Source organism: Sus scrofa, chromosome 12 (assembly GCF_054392235.1).
Source record: "Sus scrofa isolate SSC_HxYL_T2T_F1_AM1 chromosome 12, Sscrofa_HxYL_maternal_Yorkshire_Landrace_v2.0, whole genome shotgun sequence".
Lineage (NCBI taxonomy): Eukaryota > Metazoa > Chordata > Mammalia > Artiodactyla > Suidae > Sus > Sus scrofa.
This window is the reverse complement of record NC_139394.1, coordinates 59,027,366-59,052,285: the sequence shown is the minus strand read 5'-3', so window position 1 is coordinate 59,052,285 and position 24,920 is coordinate 59,027,366. Positions and strand designations below refer to the sequence as shown.

At 46.9% G+C, this 24,920-nt stretch overlaps 1 protein-coding gene across 15 annotated transcripts in view; it reads left to right on the top strand.

Moving 5' to 3' along the window:
* MYH10 (myosin heavy chain 10) overlaps nucleotides 1-24,920 on the top strand; it is a 143,828-nt gene that overhangs the window by 1,133 nt on the left and 117,775 nt on the right. For 11 of the 15 annotated variants that reach the window (XR_014821829.1, XR_014821828.1, XR_014821827.1 and 8 more), the window contains exons 2-3: nucleotides 7,209-7,584; nucleotides 23,436-23,592. Coding sequence is in view for 12 of the 15 variants with exons in the window: in XM_084986075.1 (XP_084842201.1) it covers nucleotides 7,209-7,584; nucleotides 23,436-23,592 (533 nt within the window). In the remaining 3 variants the exon portion in view is untranslated. Of the gene's footprint in view, nucleotides 1-400; nucleotides 713-7,208; nucleotides 7,585-23,435; nucleotides 23,593-24,920 lie in introns of those variants that run through there. The other 4 variants (XM_084986082.1, XM_084986077.1, XM_084986080.1 and 1 more) reach the window with 1 other exon arrangement.

Below are 24,920 nucleotides of genomic sequence, written 5' to 3'. Positions count from 1 at the left end.
GGGCTGGAAAGCGCCATCCCGGTTGGGGGTGGGGGTGGGGGCGCCGGACGGGAAGGACCCCTGGATGGGTTGCTGGGTGGGTGAGGCCGGGTCCGGCACCCCGAGTGCGGAGAGGGGCTCGCCGAGGGCTCGGAAGGCGGGCAGCGCCGGGACTTGGTGGTGGAGGGACCGGAGGGCAGGGTTGCGCACTGCCGGGGAAGCGCGCGGAGGGTGAGGGTCTGAGCTGCCTGCCGCCGGCGTGGGAAGGGTCGGGCTCCGCTGGTCCCGGGGGAGCAGGGAGGGAGGGTGGGGGCGTCTTACCAGGCGCTCCGGGGCCGGCGGGGGCCGGGAGTGGACGCCCGGCCAGGCCCGGGCGGTTTGGGGGGGCGAGGCGGGAAATGTGGCGGGGGCGCGCTGCAGCAGGGCGGCGGGGGGGGAGGGTCAGCCCTCGCCTCGGGATCCCTTTATTGTGTAAGTGATCTGGGCAAGGCTCGCCGCAGAGTCGCTTCCTTGCCTCCTACAGTTGGGGGGGGTCACACCCTGATCCCGTAAAATCGGCCTGGAATGGGGTCGGAGGGAAGTTGAAGGCACGGAGTCCCGGCGTCCGCGGGGGCTTTGTGGGCCTGCGGTAGGCGGATGCGGCCCGGGGACCCGGGAGGCCCCCAGCCCGGCCTGCCTGGGAACTGGGGCCTTAGGAAGGAGGTTGGCGATTCGGCGGGTCTGGGCTCAGCTGGTGAGTTTTGGGTAACGTGGCCTCTGACTATGACCGTTATCTCTGTTCCTTGGGGCCTCTGCAGCTCCCTTGGAGATCACTGCGGTTGATGCAAGGGGGGTGGGGTGGGGTGGGGTAGGGGAAGGCAGGCGGGGTGCATCCAGACTGCACATGAAACAAAGACTGCTGTTTTCGCTGAATAATATAATACTAAATATAATACTTCAGCTTTGCTGAGATTTTGCTTTTTAATATTGAAACTGAGCATTCTTTGAGTCAGGCTTAATTATTCTGGAGAGTATCTCACTCTGGCAAACTTTAATCTATCTATTGTGTTATTTCTTTCATCAATCCGCCCTTATTAAGGGCTCCGTTAGTCGCAGTGCTTTTGATGTTTAAGTATGCCCTGGCTGTCAGGGATTCTGGAAAAGTGGCCATTTTATGCATCTCCTCACTTCTGCATCTGAAATTCCGTTCTTCCCCATCCTTATCTGGAGAAAGCATATGGTGTAATTGTGTGCTCTAGCAGCGGCTTTCGCAGCAAAGGGATGTGACCCCAGAGCTTGGCTTTTTATTTGCGCTCCTCAGGGAAATCATGTCAGCAGAGACCCGCTGGCTGGAAGGTGAGATGGAAGAAATTTTGAAGGGCACGTGGTGTGGTGAAAGGATGTAGGCTTCGGCGGCGGAGGGTGGACTTTGTTGTCCTATAGGAAGAATAGAAATGCTTGGTGCTGGCTCCGTGTTTGAGAAATAGCTAACACAGTACACAGACATTAACTGAGAGATGGCGTGGGCCATGAATCTCACTGGTGCCCTGTGGCACTTAGTTTGTGTTTCTGCTCATTTTTGTTTCAACAGAATTTTGATAAATTAACAGACTTGCAGGTCTGTGTAATATAAGTGACCTCAGTGGTCGCGTTACACAAATTGGGACAATTCTGTATAAGTTTATCTGACTTGGAGAGATGCGCTCTCATGGATATTTTATCCATCCTTCTCGTTTGGCTGTTTCTTTGTAAGATATTCATCAAACTGTTCGCCTGTGTCTGTAACCTATGGTAGGTGCTGGGAGGCAGTGGGGAAGTTGGCGGGGTGGTATTTCATTGAAAGTCAACCATGCCCCCCACCGGGGGGGGGGGGAACCCCAGGGATGTAGGGGTGTGTGTGTGTCTGAAACCAATGCAGGGGATGGGGCTTTGGCTCCGTCGGGGGCTAATTCGAGCACAGAGAAATGACTTAACTAGAATTAGGCAGGTATTGCAGGTGACACCCAGAACCTTCCGATTATGTCTTTTACAAAGAGGTTCCTCTTTATTCCTTTTTTTCCTAATAGAGGTATTTTTTCCTGTAAAATAGACAGCTTTTGCCACATTGTGCTGGTGTGTTCATGGCCTGAGCCTCGGCTTTGGGCGCCGTGATTGATGACTGATGGTGAGGCAGTGCGTGGGGTGCTGCCTGCCTTTAGAATTCCGCCCTCTCACCTTCCATCCTGGTAGCTCTGGAGCTGGTCTCCCAGCCCTGTGACCTTGGGCTGGTTCTTGGCTTTCTCTGTGCCTCAGTTCCTCATCTGTAAAATGAAGATATTCATAGCCCCTGTCTGGTGGGGCTGTTTTGCGCATTAAGAGTCGACAAATACATAAACCGCTTAGAATAGTGCCTGGCTGTAAGTCACGACATGCAACGACTGTATTTTGCTGTTTTAAAATTTTTCCTAGTATCCTTTCCTCAAGGCAAAGCATTTGGGAGTGGTTTCCCTGGTAAATACCAACATTATCAAGATTGGGCACCAACAGTACAATGGAATGAAAAAAAAAATACAACATTTTTGGCAACCCCAAGCCAAGAGTTAAAAGGAACAAAACATCTTCCCTGGCCTCAGGGATTCTCTGTCAACTAAATAAGGATTTGAGCACCTACTAGGTGCGGACAGGGACGGTGTGCGGGTCAGGGGATGGAGAATGCCAGAAGAGCAGTACACAATTTTAGCAGAAGGAGGATTGAATTGCCTGGGGTGACCCGAAAAGAATTTCTGAAAGGGTGGCGTTTGGGTCGGGATTTGCAGGCATGGTGGATTGTTGGTTGTGGAGAGGCTGCAGCTTGTCCTGAGGGTAGAAAGTATTGGTGTCTTATCCTGGGTAGGCATGTAGCTCCCCTCCCGTGGACCAGGGAGGAAACTCACCACATAGCAAGGACAGGATACCACCCTCACAGTGTTTAGTCAGTTGTAGACAACTCTAGAAAAATAAAAGGTAAAAGCAGCTTGTAATCCCACTACCCAGTGAAGCCCCAAAATACTTGTTCCTTTTTCTTTTCTTGTCCACGAGGAAGCTCCCAGGCCGGTGATCAGACCTGTGCCCCAGCAGTGACAATGCCGGGCCCTTAAATGCTAGGCCACTGGGAAACACCCATTTATTCCTTTTAAAACGAAATAAAGCATATATGTCATTGTCCCCGCCTAAAACTCGGGGGCATTTTGTAATTATACTTTTTGTGATTTATTGAGGTTTTTTTTCCCCTTAGATTAAATTACATGTGTTTCTCCATCTCAAAAAAGTATGTACCAATAAATTTAAAATGTGTTGATTTGATCAAATCAATGTTAAACCCATAATTTCCTGAAAAAAAAGAAAAGACCTGCCCTCAAAATGACCCGTTAAGTTATCCTAATTTATAGTCACTTGCCAAATCTAAGCGTATTATATGCTCAATGTAAAATTGAAGAAATGTGTCTGTGCCTACAGGCAGCAGACAGTTTCCAAAAGTGTTGTATGTTGTATTAATAAGAATGATAAGAGTAACTTGTTAGCATGTTTTGTTGTAGTGGGATATTTTCTCTTTGAAGAGACGGTCCTTCCTAAGCAGCGCGTGTGGCCCAAATCCATCCAGGCCGTTCTCCCTTCTTCCCCGCAGAAGGGTGGTATGTAGGTTGGGAAGACACAAAACTGGTTCTTAGCCTTATTCGTGCAGAATGGAGAAGTGATGGGCTTTTTTTTTTTTTTTTGGTCTTTCTGCCATTTCTTGGGCTGCTCCCGCGGCATATGGAGGTTCCCAGGCTAGGGGTCCAATCGGAGCTGTAGCCACCGGCCTACACCACAGCCACAGCAACTCGGGATCTGAGCCGCGTCTGTGACCTACACCACAGCTCACGGCAACGCCGGATCCTTAACCCACTGAGCAGGGGCAAGGACCGAACCCACAACCTCATGGTTCCTAGTCGGATTCATTAACCACTGCGCCACGACGGGAACTCCTTTATTTTTATTTTATTCTATTTTATTTTATTTTTTTGTCTGTGATGGGCTTTTGAAACCATTCTACAGAAGGTACCTGTGTGTGTGAGTGTTGTCTCTGCTGCCCTCTCCCACCTGGATGCCTGAGGAGGCCACTGCAAATTTAGCTAGAAAGCACTTTAGCAGTTCTGTTGGTAGAAGTCTTTTTTTTTTTTTTTTTTTTTTTTTTTTGCTATTTCTTGGGCCGCTCCCGCGCCATATGGAGGCTCCCAGGCTAGGGGTCAAATTAGAGCTGTAGCCGCTGGCCTACACCAGAGCCACAGCAACGCCAGATCTGAACTGCACTAGTGACCTACCCCACAGCTCACGGCAGCGCAGGATCCTTAACCCACTGAGCAAGGGCAGGGACCGAACCCGCAACCTCATGGTTCCTAGTTGGATTTGTTAACCACTGAGTCACGACGGGAACTCCGTGAGAAGTCTTAATGTTGCATGTTTTGTGGTTTTTGGGGGGCGTTTTATGATTTTGTGATCCAAGTTTATAGTCCCTCAAGGGTTAGCATATTCTTTAAATCTGGTTACAAATTTGTCTGAAACATTGGTTTTTCAACCCTTTTTTTTTAAACACCTATATACCTGGTAGTAGTAGTGATTCACCATGGCAAGCAGAGAACTGTGGAGCCGTGGTTCTCAAAGTGGGGTCCCAGGACTCAGCAAGTCCCTGGTAGCACCTGGGACTTGCTAGGAACGCGGATTCTCAGGCTCCAGACCTACTGAATCAGATACTCTGGGAGGGGGACCCGCCAATCTCCCTTTTAAGAACAAGTTTGTTAGATGCTGCCGCTGCCGCCGCCACAGTCCGAGACCCATGCTCCAGGGCATGAGGGCTTGTCCTCCTTTGTATCGTAACCACTAGTGTCTGAAGAATCTCAGCTATTTGATTCTAGTAAATCCTGGCGGGGGGCTGAAAGGGCTAGTATCTGCCCTCCACTATCAGTGATCAATCTTTTAGGACGAAGATAGATCCCTTTTAGAATCCGAAGAAAGTTGTGAGTGTTCTCCTTGGAAAGCAGGTGAGGGGGAAAAAAAAAAAAAAAAAACCTGTCCAACATTTTGATAGATTTCAGGGGTCTTGTGAGGCTTGAACTTGAGTCTGCGGACTCGAGGTTAAGAACCTCTTAATACCTTTGGACGATTGTATGATTTTTCCCTCGCAGCCTCCCCATCCTTTGGAGCAGAGGGAAACGTTGGGAGGCCCTGACGGAGCAAGTCTTTTTACTCACTTGGCCTCTTGGGTTGATTGGGATGAGATTAGGACTGACCTGGAACTTGGAGTGATACCAAAAGTGTTTCATGATGGTATGGGATTCCAGAAAGATACTGTCAGGCAGGAGTGGTGAGTCACATCAGAAAGGTGAGTGACCAACAGAAAGTCCTGCCATTTGATCCAATAAGCCAATCACACAAGTAGATGACCATGTAGCTTAGAGGGCAGGCAGCTTCAGCTGACAGCCCTGGTGAGCCGACAGCGTGAGTAAGTGCTAAATAAACCACTTAGGTCTTTTCGGTTCGTTGGGAAAGTCACAGAAGCAGTGCTGTCCCCAGTGTGGCCTGAGGCTGTGAGGGGTTCCTTTTGTGGGTCAGACGGTATCTGGAAGAGTATGTTGGCCTCCAGGCCCTGCACGCTAAAGGGGGCGTCACCACGTGGCGTCTGTTAGCGGCCCAGACCGGGGGTGGGTGAGTCCTGATGATCCTGCTGAGTGACGGGATGCAGAGGCGGAGCTGGAGGGCGTGGGAGCAGCTGTGGGCCTGGGAGTGGAGACCTGAATGCCACCGGCACATGCTTGCGAGGCTGGGTGTTGCAGCCTCACAGTCGAGACCCCTCGGGCCCTGGGGAAGCTCCAGGGGCTGACCTGGCGAAAGCGAAAAGAGCACTGATGTTTTATAGTATTTTGTTTTTGTTTTTGTTTTTGTCTTTTGTCTTTTTGTTGTTGTTGTTGCTATTTCTTGGGCCGCTCCCGCGGCATATGGAGGTTCCCAGGCTAAGGGTCGAATCGGAGCTGTAGCCACCGGCCTACGCCAGAGACACAGCAACGCGGGATCCGAGCCGCGTCTGCAACCTACACCACAGCTCACGGCAACGCCGGATCGTTAACCCACTGAGCAAGGGCAGGGATCGAACCCGCAACCTCATGGTTCCTAGTCGGATTCGTTAACCACTGCGCCACGACGGGAACTCCAGAGCACTGATGTTTTAGACCCCATGGTTCATTCTTCTGGCAGCCACCAGGCCTTTTGGGGGGTTTTTTGGGCTGTGCCCTCGGCGTGAAGACGTTCCCGGGCCAGGGATCCTACCCACGACATAGCAGTGACCTGAGCCACAACAGGGACAGTGCGGAATCCGTACCCGCTAGGCCACCGGGGACCTCCACAGCATGCATTTTTGTAGCTGCCTCCTGCGTCCATTGCAGCAGCCCTGCACGGGCCTTGGATTATGAATCTCTGTTTTCTTTCTTCATTTCTCTTTCCCTTCCTAGCGCCCTATTTAATTTGTGGTGAGGGTGAAACAGGAGATGAAGAGAAATTAAAAGAGTCAGACTGGGACTCTGCTTTTTTCCTCCTGCTTGTTTTTCAGCCCTCAGTAACTGAGGGCACCTCTCGAGGGGTCTTCAGACAACCAGAACCATAATTTGTGGTCACCCCCGAAAATTGACCTTGGACACCTGGTTAGGATAGCCAGGGAGAGGGATGCCCCCGCCCCTTAACTCGGAGTTCACGCTTTCTGTTTAAGGTTTTGTCTTACTTTTCTTAGAAAAGTAAACTTTGTGAATGGTAGGGGGGGTGGCCACACCCACGGCATGCGGAAGTTCCCAGGCCAGGGATTGAACCTGCCCCCCCCCCCCCCCCGAAGTGAGCAAGCTGATCCTTAGCCACTAGGCCACCAGGGAACTTCCCTGTTGTGTGTTTTTATTTTTTATTTTATTTTATTTTTTTTTTGTCTTTTTGCCATTTCTTGGGCCGCTCCCGCGGCATATGGAGGTTCCCAGGCTAGGGGTCGAATCGGAGCTGTAGCCACCGGCCTACGCCAGAGCCACAGCAGTGCAGCCTACGTCTGCGACCTACACCACAGCTCTTGGCAACACTGGATCCTTAACCCGCTGAGCGGGGCCAGGAATCGAACCGGCAAGCTCATGGTTCCTAGTCAGATTCCTTAACCACTGAGCCACGATGGGAGCTCCCTTGTGTGTTTTTCAACATCTGACTTTGTCCTCCTCCTCTTCTCTTAGGGGCCGTCGCGCCTGGATCCTCCTGTTTACAATGGCACAGAGGACCGGACTGGAAGATCCAGAGAGGTATCTCTTCGTGGACAGGGCTGTCATCTACAACCCTGCCACCCAGGCCGACTGGACGGCTAAAAAGCTAGTGTGGATTCCGTCCGAACGCCATGGCTTCGAGGCCGCCAGCATCAAGGAAGAGCGAGGCGATGAAGTGATGGTGGAGTTGGCGGAGAATGGCAAGAAGGCCATGGTCAGCAAGGACGACGTCCAGAAGATGAACCCGCCCAAGTTTTCCAAGGTGGAGGACATGGCCGAGTTGACGTGCTTGAACGAGGCGTCTGTTTTACATAATCTGAAGGATCGTTACTATTCAGGACTTATCTATGTAAGTATGACGTGGTGCCCGGGAAGTAATGGAAGTGAGACGGACAGTCCTAATCAGCGGCCGCTCCCGCGCTTTCTGCTAAAGACGGGAAGACTGTCCCTTGCTTACCCCAGTCTTGCTTTGCTCCAAATCTTAACACCTAGTTTTACGTAATCCAGTCTGCAATTAAAGGCGCCAGAATGGTCTTTGAGGCTTTGGCGGTGGTGCTCGGGAGCATGTGGCAGAACGAGCCGGGGGTTTGATCACGGTAATGAGAATTGCACTGATGGTAGGATGCAGACAGCCACTTGGCAGGAAATCTGGGCACATCCAGCACTTGAACGTGGTAGGGCTGCAGGCTTAGCGGTTTCAGGGAAGAACAAGACCAAGGTCATCGGGTACAGGGACGTGGGACAGATGAATGCTGAGGTTTTTCAAGAGGAAACAGTTCAGGGTGAGATTGAGGCTCGGGTTGTCCTGTGGTTAGCCGTTGACTCAAGTGTACGGACATGGTCTGTGACCATAGAGAAGCTCCTGAAAATAATAAGGGACAGGGTTGAGAGGAAAAGTGCAAGCCAGGGAGTCCCCTTATGGCTCAGCAGGTTAAGCGTCACCCCCGCTGTGGCTCTGGTTATGGCTGTGGCACAGGTTTGATTCTTGACCGAGGAATTTCTGCATGCCGTGGGCTTGACCAAAAAAAAGCGAGCCAGATACCGAAAGACTGAACGAATCTAGAATGCCAAAGGAAGTGGCAGGGGGTGGTAGATATAGGTGGCAAGGGTTTATTGAAGAAGACAGTGCAGATAGAAGGTAGATTTAGAATGAAGAGAGGAGTTCCTGTCGTGGCGCAGTGGAAATGAATCCGACTAGGAACCATGAGGTTGCAGGTTCGATCCCTGCCTCGCTCAATGGGTTAAGGATCCAGCGTTGCCATGAGCTGTGTTGTAGGTGAGCTGTGTTGTAGGTCGCAGACGTGGCTTGGATCTGGTGTGGTTGTGGCTGTGGTGTAGGCCGGCAGCTGTAGCTCTGATGGGATCCCTAGCCTGGGAACTTTCACACACCGCGGGTGCGGCCCTAAAAAGTAAATAAATAAAGAGATTGTGGTCAGATGATAATGTCTGTGGGCATCTGAGGTTTGAGAGGTGAGTAAGTTTTGGGCAGTTGTGGAGCCGGACACGGGGAAAGGAGCCTGTCCTCCCCTCGATTCCCCACCCTGGCCCTTGGCAGCGGCTGCGGGGGAGGGAGGGAGGCAGAAGGGGAAGGAGGTGGTGGGTAAAAGGGGAGGATGCAGGAAAAGACACTTTCGTTATTTGTAGCCATTCCGCGTGATAATTGTAAGCCTTGGCAAGTATCTTTTATTGAGCTTGATTTTTTTTTTTCTTTCTCCAGCTTAATTCATGGACAGTATGAGTGAATTTCTGAGTTTTTTTTCAAAGCATGGCCCCACAGTTTTTACAGAAGGAAAATCTGAGTTTTCCTTGAAGTACTAAGGTCACAGCAGAGATGAAGGTTGGGGAGACTCCTATCCTCAGTTTAGTGGGGCGGAGAAAATGTTCTCCTTATCCTAGAGAAAAGGATTGCAAGGGTGGGGCCGTGGATGGCCCTGGTTGCTCCGCATTGAGTGACAGGTGTCCTGGGCTTTGGAATTTACCTGGCAGTTGAAATTGATCAGTTGAGGTACTGTGATACAGACACTGTAATAACTTGAGTGGGACCTTTGGGGGATATTGCTATAGATATGAATAAAATTTAAAGAACTTGGGTTCCTAACAGGTTTAGTTATGTTATTGCCTTATATTTTCTTTGGACTTAATCTCCTCAACGTCTAACTTGTCAGGTTATTAATTTTCATCTTCTTTCCTAATACAACCTTTTAAAAACTGTAAATGTCTTTTCTTTTAGGTTACTTTAGTTTGCGTCACACATTTTATTTTATTTTTTATTTATTTATTTATTTTTTGTCTTTTTGCCGTTTCCGGAGCTGCCCCCGAGGCATATGGAGGTTCCCAGGCTAGGGGTCCAATCGGAGCTGTAGGCGCCAGCCTACACCAGAGCCACAGCAACGCGGGATCCGAGCAGTGTTTGAACCTACACCACAGCTCATGGGCAACACTGGATCCTTAACCCACTGAGCGAGGCCAGGGATCGAACCCGCAACCTCATGGTCAGATTCGTTAACCACTGAGCCACAACGGGAACTCCCTGCTTCACGCATTTTAACATGCAGTATTTTTATTACGGGTTGTAAATGTTTTCTAACTTCTCTTTTTTTCTCTAACCTATGGACCATTGAAAAGTATACTTTTCAAATTCCTGAATGTTGATTTTTTTTTTTTTTTTTTTTTTTTGTCTTTTTGCCATTTCTTGGGGGGCCGCTCCCGCGGCATATGGAGGTTCCCAGGCTAGGGGTCCAATCGGAGCTGTAGCCACCAGCCTACTAAAGAGCCACAGCAACACGGGATCCGAGCCACATCTGCGACCTACACCACAGCTCACGGCAATGCCGGATCCTTAACCTACTGAGCAAGGGCAGGGGTCGAACCCACAACCTCATGGTTCCTAGTCGGATTCGTTAACCACTGCACCACGACAGGAACTCCCTGTTATTGATTTTTTTTTTTTTTTTTTGTCTTTTTTTTTTTTTTTTTGTCTTTTTGTTGTTGCTATTTCTTGGGCCGCTCCCGCGGCATATGGAGGTTCCCAGGCTAGGGTCCAATCGGAGCTGTAGCCACTGGCCTACACCAGAGCCACAGCAACGCGGGATCCGAGCCGCGTCTGCAACCTACACCACAGCTCATGGCAACGCCGGATCCTTACCCCACTGAGCAAGGGCAGGGACCGAACCCGCAACCTCATGGTTCCTAGTCGGATTCGTTAACCACTGCGCCACGATGGGAACTCCCCTGTTATTGATTTTTAAATTAACTGCATCTTAGTCAAAGAATATAGTGCATAAAATATCATTCCCTGTTTTTGTTGAGATCTGCTTTTTTTTTTTTCTTTTTTTCTTTTGCCTTTTAGGGCCACACTTGTGCAGCATATGGAGGTTCCCAGGCTAGAGGTCCAATCGGAGGTATAGCTGCCAGCCTATGCCACAGTCACAGCAACTCGGGATCTGAGCCGTGTCTTCGGGCCACCAGATCCTTAACCCACTGAGCAAGGCCAGGGATTGAACCCACAACCTCATAGTTCCTGGTCGGGTTCATTTCCGCTGCGCCACAACAGGAACTCCTGTTGAGACCTGCTTTGTGTAGCATATTGTCAACTTTCATGAGTGTTTATAAAGAAGGCGTATTCTGTTATTGTTGGGTGTGGAGTTGTATGTGGCCATTAGACTAAGCTGTTTGGCTTTTGTTTTTTTTTAAATAGAAGTATATTTGACTTACAGTGACAGTGTTGTGTGAATTTCTGCTGTATAGCTGAGTGGTTCAGTTATGCATGTATATATATTCTTTTTATATTCTTTTCCATTATGGGTGCCTGTGCTCTATGGTACGATTTTGTTGTTTATCTATTTTATATGTAATAGTCTGCATCTGCTAACCCCAAACTCCCAGTCCATCTGTCCCTGCATGCCCCTAGACTAAGCTTTTTAACTGTGTTTAAACTTAGCTAATTTTTGTATTCTTGGCCTATTGATTATTGAGAAGTATCTTCCAATCTCCCAGTATTTTGTAAACTAAGTATGCATTCCTTAAACATATAGTTTAGCTAAAAAGACCAAACAAATTAAAAAATAATAAAACGGGGAGTTCCTGTCGTGGCTCAGTGGAAACAAATCTGACTAGCATCCACGAGGACGCAGGTTTGATCCCTGGCCTTGCTTAGTGAATTAAGGATCCGGCATTGCTGTGAGCTGTGGTGTAGGTCACAGACGCAGCTCTGATCTTGTGTTGCTGTGGTGTAGACCTGATCTTGTGTTGCTGTGGTGTAGGCCAGCGGCTATAGCTCTAATTAGACCCCTAGCTTGGGAACCACCATATGCCACGGGTGCGGTCCTTAAAAGACAAAAATAAATAAATAATACAGTTTAGGAGTTCCCTAGTGGCCTAGTGGTTAAGGACTTGGCATTGTCACTGCTGTGGCTCGGGTCACTGATGTTTGGCAAATGTTCAACCCCTGGCCCAGGAGCTTCCATATGCTGTGGGCATGGCTAAAAGTATGCGTGTGTGTGTGTGTGTGTGTGTGTGTGTGTGTCACACACACACACACACACACACATATAGGTATATATATACACACATAGTTTTCCCTGTTGATGAATTTTTATGTGAATGAATGTCATGCACCTTTCTGTGTCAGTGTTTTGCTCAGCATTAGATTTGTAAGATTCCCCCATAGTGCTTTGTGTCAGTGTCATCCAGTCGTTCTCAAAGGGCGCTCTGCAGGCTCCTAGGGTTTCCTGGGATCCTTGAGGTCAAAACTATTGTCGTGATTCTTGACGCCTTGGTACTGACGATGCAAAAGCAATGATGAGGAAAACTGCTACCACCTTGTCATGGGTAAAGGCAATGACCCCGAAGGGTCCTGGTGGTCATTTCTAATCCAGTTTCACTCAAGAACGTCCTTGATAAAGTCAGAGAAATGAGGGATTTCATTAAACCTCAGCTCTTGAGAACGCATCATTTCATATTCCGTGTGACGAGCTGCTAAGTATGCACAAAGCCCTCGGCTGCATTCTGGACTGTGATAGCTGCTGTGGAGAAAAACACGTGTATAGCTGTTGAAGTTGCAAACCAGCCTTGCTATTTTTTTTTTTAATAGAATACCATTTTTATTCGCTAGAATGGCTGATAGATAAGCGATGGTTCATTCACCCTGGCGTATTTGGCAGACCATTTGCTTGAAAATGGACAGAGTGGGCCTGTCCTTTCAAAGAAAACTCTTGAATGTATTTGCTGACAGCGATAAAATTTGAGTTTTCACGTGGAACTGAGAATCTATATCTGCCACTGTGAACCTGACGCCTTGCCAGTACTTACAACCTTTCTGAAGTGATAAGATGGCATATTAATGTGTGGGTTTGTGGTTTTTTTTAATGTCATGTAGTGCGAAATGTCCTCATTTGGAAAACTTGCATAATTGATTGAAGCACAGTTTTCCACATGCTGTGTACATGATGTGACAAAGTCACTCCTGGGTAAACGAAGCTTAGCCAGTGGATTTGATGTATGTGACAGTATGAAACATTCATTAACAGGTTGTCAGCTGCTGCCTTGCATCTCATCTTTAAGAAATTCTCACATGTCAGAGTTCCTGTCGTGGTGCAGTGGTTAACGAATCCGACTAGGAACCATGAGGTTGCGGGTTCGGTCCCTGCCCTTGCTCAGTGGGTTAAGGATCTGGCGTTGCCATGAGCTGTGGTGTAGGTCGCAGACGCAGCTCGGATCCTGTGTTGCTGTGGCTGAGATGTAGGCTGGCAGCTACAGCTCTGATTAGACCCCTAGCCTGGGAACCTCCATATGCCATGGGAGCGGCCCTAGAAAAGGCAAAAAGACAAAAAAAAAAAAAAAAAAAAGAAATTCTCACTTGTCGAGTTTTGGTGTAGTATCAAAGAGGAATATCTATAATTACATGGAATGGCTATTAAGCTCTTCCTCCCTTTTGCAACTAAATGTCGGTGTGAGGCTGATTTTCTTCCTGTACTCCTGTCAAAACCATGTCACAATGGACTGAATGTAGAATCAGATGCGAACATGGAGCTGCTTTCTATTTCTATAAAACAATACCACTCTTCCTCACTTTTATTTTGGAAAACAAGAGGTTATTTTTCATGAGAAATGTTATTTACGTTAACACATACTGTTGTTTTATTTATTTTGGCCGTGTCCATGGCATGCGGAAGTTCCCAGGCCAGGGATCGAACCCGTGCCACAGCAGTATCCAGAGCCAGGACAGTGACAACTCCAGATCCTTAACCCACTGAGCCACAACACAGGAACTCCCTGTATTGTGTTTTTTTTTTGTTGTTGTTGTGTTTTGGTTTTTGTTTTTTACGGCAGCATCCACAGTACATGGACATTCACAGGCCAGGGGTCCAATCGGAGCTGCAGCTGCCAGCCTACACCACAGCCACAGCAACGCCAGATCTAAGCCACGTCTGCAGCCTACACCACAGCTCACAACAACACCGGATCCTTAACCCACTGAGCAAGGCCAGGGATCCAACCCACATCCTCATGGATACTTGTCAAATTCATCTCCACTGCGCCACGATGGGAACGCCCTCCCTGTATTGTTCTTTTTCAATGAATAAAAACGCATTTTAAGAACTCACTTTATTCATATATGTATGTATATACATCTGCTTCTATAAAAATGTATAAAACAAAAGATCTTTACCGGTTTCTGAGAGTGGTAAAGGGATCTTTACCGGTTTCTGAGAGTGGTAAAGGGGCCCAAACTGTGCAAGTTTGAGTATGTCGTTCATTTTTGCAGAGTGTAATATTCCATTGTGAGATTTTTTTGACCCACTTTATTTATTCACTCAGCTGGTTTTGGATCTCTGCCCCCCATCCTCCCCCCGCCCCGGTTCAGGGCTCTTGAAACATTGCTTCAGGGAACAGCTCTGGATGTGGCCTGATGAGTAGAAGCGTGGTTTTCTGAAGGTGTAAGGTGTGTAACTGGGAGCAGAACTTTTGGGGGAGACGGGACATGCATTATTTTTAACTCGTATCTTCAGCTTTTCCACATAACGCCGAAATCAGATTCCAGCAGGAAACCAAAGATGCTGTAATTAGCTATTTTACAGATTTAATAAGGGGATGCTTTACAAACATGTGAAAACAAATACAGAAATGGTGCCGGATCCTGCCCTGGGGATGCCCGGGAGCCCTGGATGCACCTTGATCTTTAAAGGAATCTGGAAGAAATGATCTCCCTCAGCTGGCAGGGCAGAGCCCTGTAGGGAGGGCTTCCTTTAGAGGGCAGCCGACAGCTGGCGGGGAGGGGCCTGGGGAGTAAACCTCCTGACCCCACCCTCAGGCTCCTGCTGCCCAACCCAGGGTGAAGCCAGCACGGGCACTGGATGAGCCTGGATGAGCCGTTCCCCAGGGGCAGCCTCAGTTCCATTTGGAGTTGAGTTTTGCCTGTGGTATAAGGTGGAGGCAAGATTGATCCCCCACCCCCACCCCCATGGCTACTCGGTTGACCCAGTGCCAGGTACTGAGACATAGCCCTGTGCCCCCTTTGTCATCAGTCAGGGGCTGTTCACTGTGCCCTGACGCCCTGTTTCGTGGGTCTGTGTGCCCATCCTTGGGCTAATGGCACATTGTCTGAGTTATTACAGCTTCATTTTTGTTCTTTAGGGTTGTTTTGGTTGTTAGGCTCTTTGCATTTCAATATAATTTTAGAACCCGCTTGTCAGTTTTTCATACACACGCATTTTGATTGCATTTTTGTTGATTCTGTAACTCAGTTTGGAGGAGAAATGAGATCTTCATAGTATCTAATCTTCCAGATCATGAGTAGACCCAATTACTCTTAATTTTTCTCAATATTTTTAGGGGTTTTTTTTTGGTAGAGGCTGTGTACATCTTTTGTTAGATTTATTTTTTATACTTTTTTTGTTGGATTTATTTTTAGGTATTTGATTTTTTCATTTTTTATTTTTTTAAATTTTTTGTCGTTCTGCCATTTCTTGGGCTGCTCCCGCGGCATATGGAGGTTCCCAGGCTAGGGGTCCAATCGGAGCTGTAGCCACCGGCCTACACCAGAGCCACAGCAACTCGGGATCCAAGCCGCATCTGCAATCTACACCACAGCTCATGGCAACGCCGGATCCTTAACCCACGGATTGAGGCCAGGGATCGAACCCGCAACCTCATGGTTCCTAGTCGGATTCGTTAACCACTGAGCCACAGTGGGAACTCCGGTATTTGATTTTTTTAAATGCTATTTAAGTGGTGTTTTCAGTGTTGCATGTAAATTGTTAACCATTACATAGAAATACAGTTGCCATGTTTTTTACAATTAATTTCTGTTATTGACTTTATAGTCACCAACCTTAAAAGTTTACTTATTGATTATAATAGTTTAGCCAAAGATTCTTTGGGATATGGTAGTGAACACATCATGTCGTCTGCGAATAATAGTTTTATTTTTTTCCTTTCCAATTCTTACACGTTGCTTTGTTGCATTATTTGGAAAGTTCGGTAAATGTCTGTTGAATAATAGTGGTGATTGTAGGCATCTTAGTATCATTCCTGATGTCAGAGAGAAAGCTTTCAGCCTTTCACTATTAAGAATGATTTTTTTTTTTTTTTGGAGTTCCCTTGTGGTTTAGTGGGTTAAGGATCTGGCGTTGCCACTGCTGTGGCTTGAGTTGCTGCTGTGGCATGGTTCCATCCCTGGCCTGGGATCTTTCACAGGTGCAGCCAGAGGGGGAAAAAAAGCGATTTGTTTTGAATATCCTTTTTTCAGATTAAGGGAAATTTCCTTCTAGCCCTAGTTTTAATCCTGCATGGATGAATTTTTAAAAATCTCGATTGCATGTTATCAAATGTCTTTCCAGCATCTGATCAGATGATAGTATGATTTTCTGATTATCTTGTTATTGTGGTGAATTATATATATATACACACATATATATATATATACATTATTTTTAGAGTTAAACTAACCTTGCAAAGACCAAGTATTTATATATTTACGGGTTGCTAGATTCTGTTGGCTAATATTTTGTTTTGAATTTTTGCATCTATATTCACGAAGGAAATGGACTTAAAATTTTCCTTTCTTATAATGTCCCTGCTGTCAAGACTGTGTTGGCTTTATGAAATGAATCAGGAAATATTTCATCTTTGTATTTCCTCTGGAAGAGTTTGGATAGGATTGATGTTATTTCTTTTTAAAATAATGATTCCATTTTCTTTGTGGGGCAGTTTTTCTTTCACAGAGAATTTTTCAGCTTAAAAATTTTTGGTATCAGTTTTGATAATTGAGTTTTTTCCCTAGGACATTGTCTATTTCATCTAAATTTTCAAATTTGGAGTTCCCTTTACGGCTCAGTGGTTAATGAACCTGACTAGCAACCATGAGGACATGGGTTCGATCCCTGGCCTCGCTCAGTGGGTTAAGGATCCGGCGTTGCTGTGAGCTGTGGTGTAGGTCACAGATGTGGCTCAGATCCCACATTGCTGTGGCTGTGGTGTAGGCCGGCAGCTGTAGTTCTCATTCAACCCCTAGCCTGAGAACCTCCATATGTCGCAGGTGCAGCCCTAAAAAAAAAAAAAAAAAAAAAAAAAAAAAAAAATTCAAATGTCTTGGCATAGTGTTCATAGTAGCCCCTTTTGTCCTATAGGCTTTGTATTGATGGACCCTCTCATTCCTAATACTGATAATCTGTTCTACCTTTTTAAAAATGAATCTCATCAGAGATGTATCAATTTTACTAATCTATTTCCTGTCTTTTAATTACCTAAACATATTGTCCAAGATAATAATACAAGGCGATAAAAATAAATTCCCAGGGGACCCACGTATTATCTTGGATTTTAGTTATAGCTATCTCCTTATGTGCCAACTACTGTATATCACAAACTGTGAAGGTCATCTGAGGCTCTGGGTGACACTAAGCTCATTGTAGGGTTTCGCTCTGCGCAGGCAGTTAGACTAAGGGGGTCTGGGGAGTTCCTGCTGTGGCTCAGAAGGTTAAGGACCCAACATTGTCTCTGCGAGGGTGTGGTTTCCATCCCTGGCCTCGCTCAGTGGGTTAGGGGTCCGGCGGTGGCCGTGAGCTGTGGTGTAGGTCACAGATGCGGCTTGGATGTGGTTTGCTGTGGCTGTGGTGTAGTCTGGCAGCTATAGCTCTGATTCGACCCCTGACTGGGGAACTTCCATATGCCACAGGTCCGGCCGTAAAAAGAAAAGTTAAGGAAAAAAAGAAAAAAGAAAATAGGAGTTCCTGTTGTGGCTCAGTGATTAATGAATCCAGCTAGGAAGCATGACGGGTTCGACCCCTGGCCTTGCTCAGTGGGTTAAGGATCCGGTGTTGCCGTGAGCTGGGGTGTGTAGGTTGTAGACGCAGCTCGGATCTGGCGTTGCTGTGGCTGTGGTGTAAACTGGCAGCTACAGCTCCGATTAGACCCCTAGCCTGGGAACCTCCATATGCCATGGGTGCGGCCCTAGAAAAGACAGAAAGATAAAAGAAAAAGAAAATAATAAATTAAACAATCAAAATAGACTAGGAGGGTCTGGCTCGTGTAGATCAGTCAGGGATTGACATGCTTCCCATCTGGGATACTCTGAACTCTCAAGGAGTAGCAGTTAGGGGCCCAGCTGAAAGCCTGGGTGTTGACCCTCCTTGGTGGCTTTGCATGATGTTGGCAGCTCTGCTCTGCTGCTTGTTTTCTCAGCAACAGTTCTGGGGACTTGTAACTGTTACCTGTCTAAAAAGAAAATAGGAGTTTCCACTGTGGCTCAGTAGTAATGAACCTGACTAATATCCATGAGGATGTGGGTTTGATCCCTGGCCTTGCTCAGTGGGTGAAGGATCTTTGGTGTCTGTAGGTCTCTGATTCAACCCCTGGCCTCTGATTCAACCCCTGGCCCAGGAACTTCTCCAAGCTGTGGGCTCGACCAAAAAAAAAAAAAAAAAAAAAAGGCGTCAATGTTATATGACATTCTGTTGCAGGCATCAGTCTGTTTCTTCCTTCCTTTCTTTCTTTCTTTCTTTTTTTTTTTTTTTTTGCTTTTTAGAGCCACATCTGCAGCATCTGGAAGTTCTCCCAGGCTAGGGGTCTAACGGGAGCTACAGCTGCGAGCCTGCACCACAGCCACAGCAATGCCAGATCTGAGCCTCGTCTGTGACCTACACCACAGCTCATGGCCACGCCGGATCGTTAACCCACTGAGCGAGGCCAGGGATCAAACCCGCAACCTCATGGTTCCTAGTCGGATTGTTTCCGCTGCTCCCCGACGGGAACTCCCAATCTCTTTCTTAAAGTTTTCTATTAGCTATTTTGTGGAGAATGTCCACAGGTCATTTCTCTCTCTGAATATTCTGGATCATGAACTTTTTCATATTAGATGTCGTTTTTTTAAACACACATATAAACTTTATCTGGGTGTAGTGTTTGCAAATAATGTGAGTGGATTATTCTCTCTCCTCTTCCTTTCCTTGGGGACGGAGGTCTGATTTCTTTTGAGAGCTGCAGGTGGGTGTGGGTTTGCATGATGCTTCCGGTCCGGTCCCCTGTTCTGGAATAGGTCACAGTTCCTAACAGGGGACCGTCACATCCGCTCTGTCACATCGACGTCTGTACCCGCCTCCACTTTCAGGTTCTGCAGACCTTCAAAGCTGTGAATGTTTGTGCATATTCCTACTTTCTTTCTTTTTTTTTTTTTTTTTGTCTTTTGTCTTTTTTGTTGTTGTTGTTGTTGCTATTTCTTGGGCCGCTCCCGCGGCATATGGAGGTTCCCAGGCTAGGGGTCGAATTGGAGCTGTAGCCACCGGCCCACGCCAGAGCCACAGCAACGCGGGATCCGAGCCGTGTCTGCAACCTACACCACAGCTGATGGCAACGCCGGATCGTTAACCCACTGAGCAAGGCCAGGGATCGAACCCGCAACCTCATGGTTCCTAGTCGGATTCGTTAACCACTGCGCCACGACGGGAACTCCCATATTCCTACTTTCTTTCTTTCTTTCTTTCTGCTTTCTAGGGCCACATCCACGGCATATGGACATTCCCAGCCTAGGGGTTAAATCAGAGTTGCAGCTGCCAGCCTACACCACAGCCACAGCCACACCAGATCCGAGCCGCCTCTGTGACCTGCACCCCAGCTCACGGCAACACCAGATCCTAAACCCACTGAGTGAGGATCGAACCTGCAATCTTATGGTACCTAGTCAGATTCGTTTCCTCCGCGCCACGACGGGAACTCCATATCCTGAAAACTGAGGCCTGACCCTGAAAGAAGAATAAAATACTGGACAGGAGATGGGCATTCCTGGCACAGTGATCAGCTTATAAAGAAGCGCAGAGGCATAAAGCAGCATAGGGTGTTTGAAAAATTGCAAGTTTTTTGTTTTTGGCTACGCCCATGGCATATGGAAGTTCCTATGCCAGGCATCGAGTCTGTGCCACAGCAGCGACCTGAGCTGCTGCAATGACAACGCCAGATCCTTAAGCCACTGCATCATGAGCATACTCCAAAATTGCAGGTTTTTAATTTTTATATGCCTTCCTTAGGTTAAAGTATCTAAACACGTCACTTAGTGTCTTTAAAGCCTTTGCACATTTATTCTTCAGGCCTTTACAGTTCTTCAAACTGTTGTCATGGCTTTAGGATTCCAGTATTTTCAAGCGGTCGCTAGGCAGTCATCAACACTCCGCAGTCACACTGTGTTAAAAGGGGATTCCTTATGTTTCCCCGTAAGTCACAGGAGTTTTCCTCTCCATCTGTACCTTCTCCGGCCCCTAAAGTTTGACGCCTCGGGTGTCCTCTCCACCGCGGCTCGGCTGGGATGCCTTTTCTCTGTGCAGAGTTCCCGGGGCTGTGGCGTTTCCAGCCCGCGCTCTCCAGGACCCACCCCTGCTCCGTCTCCGTCCTGCCTTTTCTCTCCTGCAGGCCCGTTCCTGTGCCAGGACCGCTCTTGGCGCCGGCTCCACCCCCTGCTTCTCACCTCTTGCCCCCTCAATTGCTTTTCCATATGGCTGCCAGACTTCCACTTTTTCCAGAAATGCCTCTTTGATTCCATCACTCGTCTGTCTTGAACCCCTGATACCCAGTCACCTAGAGAGGACAAAATCTAAATGCTTCCCTTTGCCTGTCTGGGCTCTTATCTCATACTTTGCACAGAACAAGCTACTGTCAGCAAGACTGGTGTCCACTCACCGTGGATATACCCTGCCACCAAGTTTCAGTCTTGCTGTTTTTCTTTTGGCCACATGCATGGCATGCTCCCAGACTAGAGATCAAACCTGTGCCACAGCAGTAACAAGGCCAGGTCCTTAACCTGCTGAGCCACCAGGGAACTCCCATTCTTACTATTTTAATAGGAATTCCTTTATCCCTCCTTTTGACCTAATAGTCTTGAAAGAGAACATCAAAGCCTATCTAGATCTGGACTTTGCAACTAGTTTTACAGTTTCTGACAAGATGGCCGTGACCTTCAGTTCCCCAGGGTTTGTTGTCTCTTCCGCTCCAGGGTTTCCCTACTGCTTATAACACCTGTTCATCTTCCTCTTTTTGTACCACCCTCTTTTTAGTGCCTGAGATTGTGTCTTGTTTGTTTAGTGTGTCCTGACTGTTTTCATCCCTAGAGTGTAGCCGCGTCTGCAACCTACACCACAGCTCACGGCAATGTTGGATCGTTCACCCACTGAGCAAGGGCAGGGACTGAACCTGCAACCTCATGGTTCCTAGTCGGATTCATTAACCACTGCGCCACGACGGGAACTCTTTTTTTTTTTTTTTAGGGCTGCACTTGCAGCATATGGAGGTTCCCAGGCTAGGGGTTGAATCAGAACTACAGCTGCCGGTCTGCACCACAGCCACAACAACGCAGGATCGAGCCATGTCTGTGACCTACACTACAGCTCACGGCAATGCCGGATCCTTAACCCACTGAGCAAGGCCAGGGATCGAACCCACAACCTCATGGTTCCTAGTCAGATTGGCGTCCACTGCACCATGGTGGGAACTCCCCTAGAGTGTATGCTTCGTGAAGGTGCCGTAGTATCTTGTGTGTGTAGTCAATCAAAGACTTGATGATGATGTTCAATTGGAACTTGAGGCTACCAGAGGAATTGCCAGCACATCACCCTCCTTGCATGTGACTTAAGGAAGACAAAAGCGACCCAGCACTGGTTCAGCGATCAGTTATGCAGGAGCCCAACATTTGAGCTCATTTTCGAGGTAGTTAGAAGTTTAGTTCTTTAAGCACTCGGGTTTTGTGTTTTCCACTTAAACCTCTATTACTGCTCCTCTTTGGCAAGCATAGAATAGCGATGGTTATTCAACCTTGTTTTTTGATGACTTACTCATATTTGTGAGACTTACTCATCTTTGTAACCCTAGTCCTCAGAAAAGTACCCAACACATGGTGGAGACACATGTTCAGATGACATCTGATCACAAATGTCCTGGTGATGATGTGACCGTGCTGGACGTGCTTCGGGATGTTACACTGAATTTGCGTATTTTAACTCGGAGGTTTTAGGTTTCCTTTCCTTTCTTTTTCTTTTCGCCAATCTGTGTTTGTCTCTTACAGAAGGACGTGAGGTGCAGAATTTGCAGCCTCACAATCTGCAGCCTTAGGTCATTTTTGAAGAAAAAAGTGGAGGTTGTGTATATGACAGTTCAGTTGAGATGTATAGTTACGATTTGGCAGATTTCCTATGTATAAATTCAACTCAATAAAAAAATGATAATGTTGAGATTGCCTCTCCTGAGTTTTCTCACCCTTAGTAACGTCTCTGGTTTTAGTGTCTCTCGTTGCCATCTTGTCCTGTGGGTGGCAGAGAGAGGCTGGGCTGGCTAGACAAGGGACTGGGTTGGTAGAAGGTGCCAGGCCGCTGGGGTGGGAGGCCCGAGAGCCAGCCCCGCTCCGGGAGGTGTGATGCTCAATGGCAGGAAAGCCACGGCTGCAGCCCCGGTGCTCAGCGAGGGAGGGGCAGCTGATTGCTGTGGCCTCGGCCAAACAGGGCCGGCGTCCATGTGGCCAGGGCGGAAGTCAGGCAAAGGCCCAAATCAGTGAGCTCAGGGCAGAGTCCTTGCTTTGCCTTTGTCTCCTTCCCAGCCCTAATCTAGGTAGGAAATGCATCCCACGCCTGAGCCTCCTTTGGGAGGGAAGCAAAGATAAAAGGGAACAGCCAGAGAAGTGCTTCTGATGACTTACACTCTGACTGACGTAAACTTTTGGGGGGCTGCCTTTCCCCTCTCAGCATCAACTGCGGTGTTCAGAATAGAATGGTCTCGAGAGTGCCTCCTGGTGGCCGCTGCCAAGGCCGCAGCTTTTCCGAACACAGCTGTTGCCTGTGGACCAGGGCATCTGGCAGCCATCCTGACCACTCTTGTTTTTCCTTAATTCCCAGAGTCAGTTCTCAGAAATCGTTCTGTGTGAATTCAAAAACCTCCAGAGGCAACGTGCTCACAGTATTGATTCCAAGCACTGATTAGCCTCCTCACCAGGAAAGTTCGTATCTTCCAGACGAGCGGCTCTTAAAAAACGATGGAGGGCCCCCGAAAGAGCTTTTGTTTATGTGGGTTCTCTTGCATGAGGTTGACTGCGTTCAGAAGTGGAAATAAAATGGTAAAATATTTGTCAGTTCTTTAAAAAATACACCTACAACAGGTTGACGTAAATTATGTTAGGAAAAAAGCTGCATGTTCCAAAGCAAAAAAATTTACAAGCGTAAAAACGATCGAACCGTAGGGAAAAAAATCGCTTTAATAATAACCTTTTCAGATGCTTGTGGTCATTTTTCTTTGCTACGTACGGTACCCAGACTTGAACAGTGGTATTTTCTGAAAGATGAGTTGCGATCTGGAGTCTGAAACTGCATTAATGGACTTCTCATACCTTGTACACTTGTGAGAGAATGAGTGCGAAGAGGCAAATGGCATTTTGTTTGAACGACGACCTCGTGAAGCCATGAGGCATGTGTTACTGTTTCCATTTGACAGATGAGGGAATTGACTCTAGCAGAGTACTACTTAATAAGCTATCCGTGGAAGAACGACTTGTGGTTTGGAATTGCCCATTATGGGCTAGATTTAATTTTAGAGATAGATTAATTGCGCAAATGATCAAGTTCCCCTGTTCAAATTACGGTGTGGTTTGTCTCTTGATTGGACCCTGTTCTGCTGTGTGTCGTTTGATTTTGTTTGTTTTTTAACCCTGTACTGTGTTTTTATCTCTTCTAGACTTATTCTGGACTCTTCTGTGTAGTCATAAATCCTTACAAGAATCTCCCAATTTACTCTGAGAATATTATTGAAATGTACAGAGGGAAGAAACGCCACGAGATGCCTCCCCACATCTATGCTATATCCGAATCTGCTTACAGATGCATGCTGCAAGGTAACTGCAAATGTCAGAATACTAAATACTCAGACTTTCTTAAATGTAATTTTTTTTTTTTTAAATGTCTCAATGTCTTTTCTGCAGAGGGCTTTAAGTTTTGGGTTTTTTTTTTTAAGATTAAAAAGTAATAGATGTTTATTATGGAAGAATTATGAATTCTTTAGACTGGACAATGTAGCCATTTTCTGTAGACAGCTGGTAAGTATGTTTATTGCTTCATAAATACTTCATGTTAATTTTTACGTTAAAAAGCATCTAGTTTTCTGCTGTATAGCACTGAGAACTATGGTCACTTGTGATGAAGCATGACGATGTGAGAAAAAAGAATGTATACATGTATGTGTAACTGGGTCACCTTGCTGTGCAGCAGAAAATTGACAGCACTGCAAATCTGCTATAATGAAAAAAATAAAAATCATTATTTAAAAAAGAAGGAAAAAAAATAAAATTAATCATAAAAAAAGCATCTAGTTTTGGGAGCTCCCACTGCAGCACAACGGGATTGGCAGTGTCTTGGGAGCACTCAGATGAGGTTCGATCCCTGGCCCCGGCACAGTGGGTTAAGGATCTGGCATTGTCACTGCAGTGGCCTGGGTTGCTGCTGTGGTGTGGGTTTGATCCCTGGCCCAGAACTTCCACATGCCGTGGGCAGGGCCAAAAAAAGAAAAAAGCATCCAGTTTTTATATAATTTGGTCTCCACCACAAGCCAGTATAATCAAAGCTCTGTCAAATTAGTTTTAAAACCAACAAGAAGGGCCAATAGGAAGAATAATAGACAAGGTGGATGCATCACTGGGGAGAAAAAGATCATAAAATATTTTTAATTGAAATACATGAAAAAGGACGTAAGTTGAACAGCGTGTGTCAGCTGGTTGGTTGCAATTGTTTCCTCTTGGATTTAGAATGAAATATATGTTTGAAGAGTCAATCATTTGCGCTGTGGCTTCAGATACAACGGTTTATGGAGGAGTTTTTTTTGAAAAGTAGAACGTAGCATTTAATATTATTGCTCAACAAGACTGCATTTAAACATGGGACTTCCTAGCACTAAGAGAAATCTATAATAACTGCCTCTCTTTTTTAAAAAACATAAATTCTATAGGATATAATAAAATCTATGATGTTCTTATGAAACGGTTCCACGATCTTCAGAAAACAGTATGTTGGAGTTCCCTGGTGGCTCAGTGGGATAAGGATCCAGCCTTGTCACTGCTGTGGCGCAGGTTCAAACTCTAGCCTGGGAACTTCTGATTGTCGAGGGCGAGGCCAAAAAGAGAAAGAAAATGCGATGCTGCGTCTACTTACCATCAGTCCCAGGTCATGG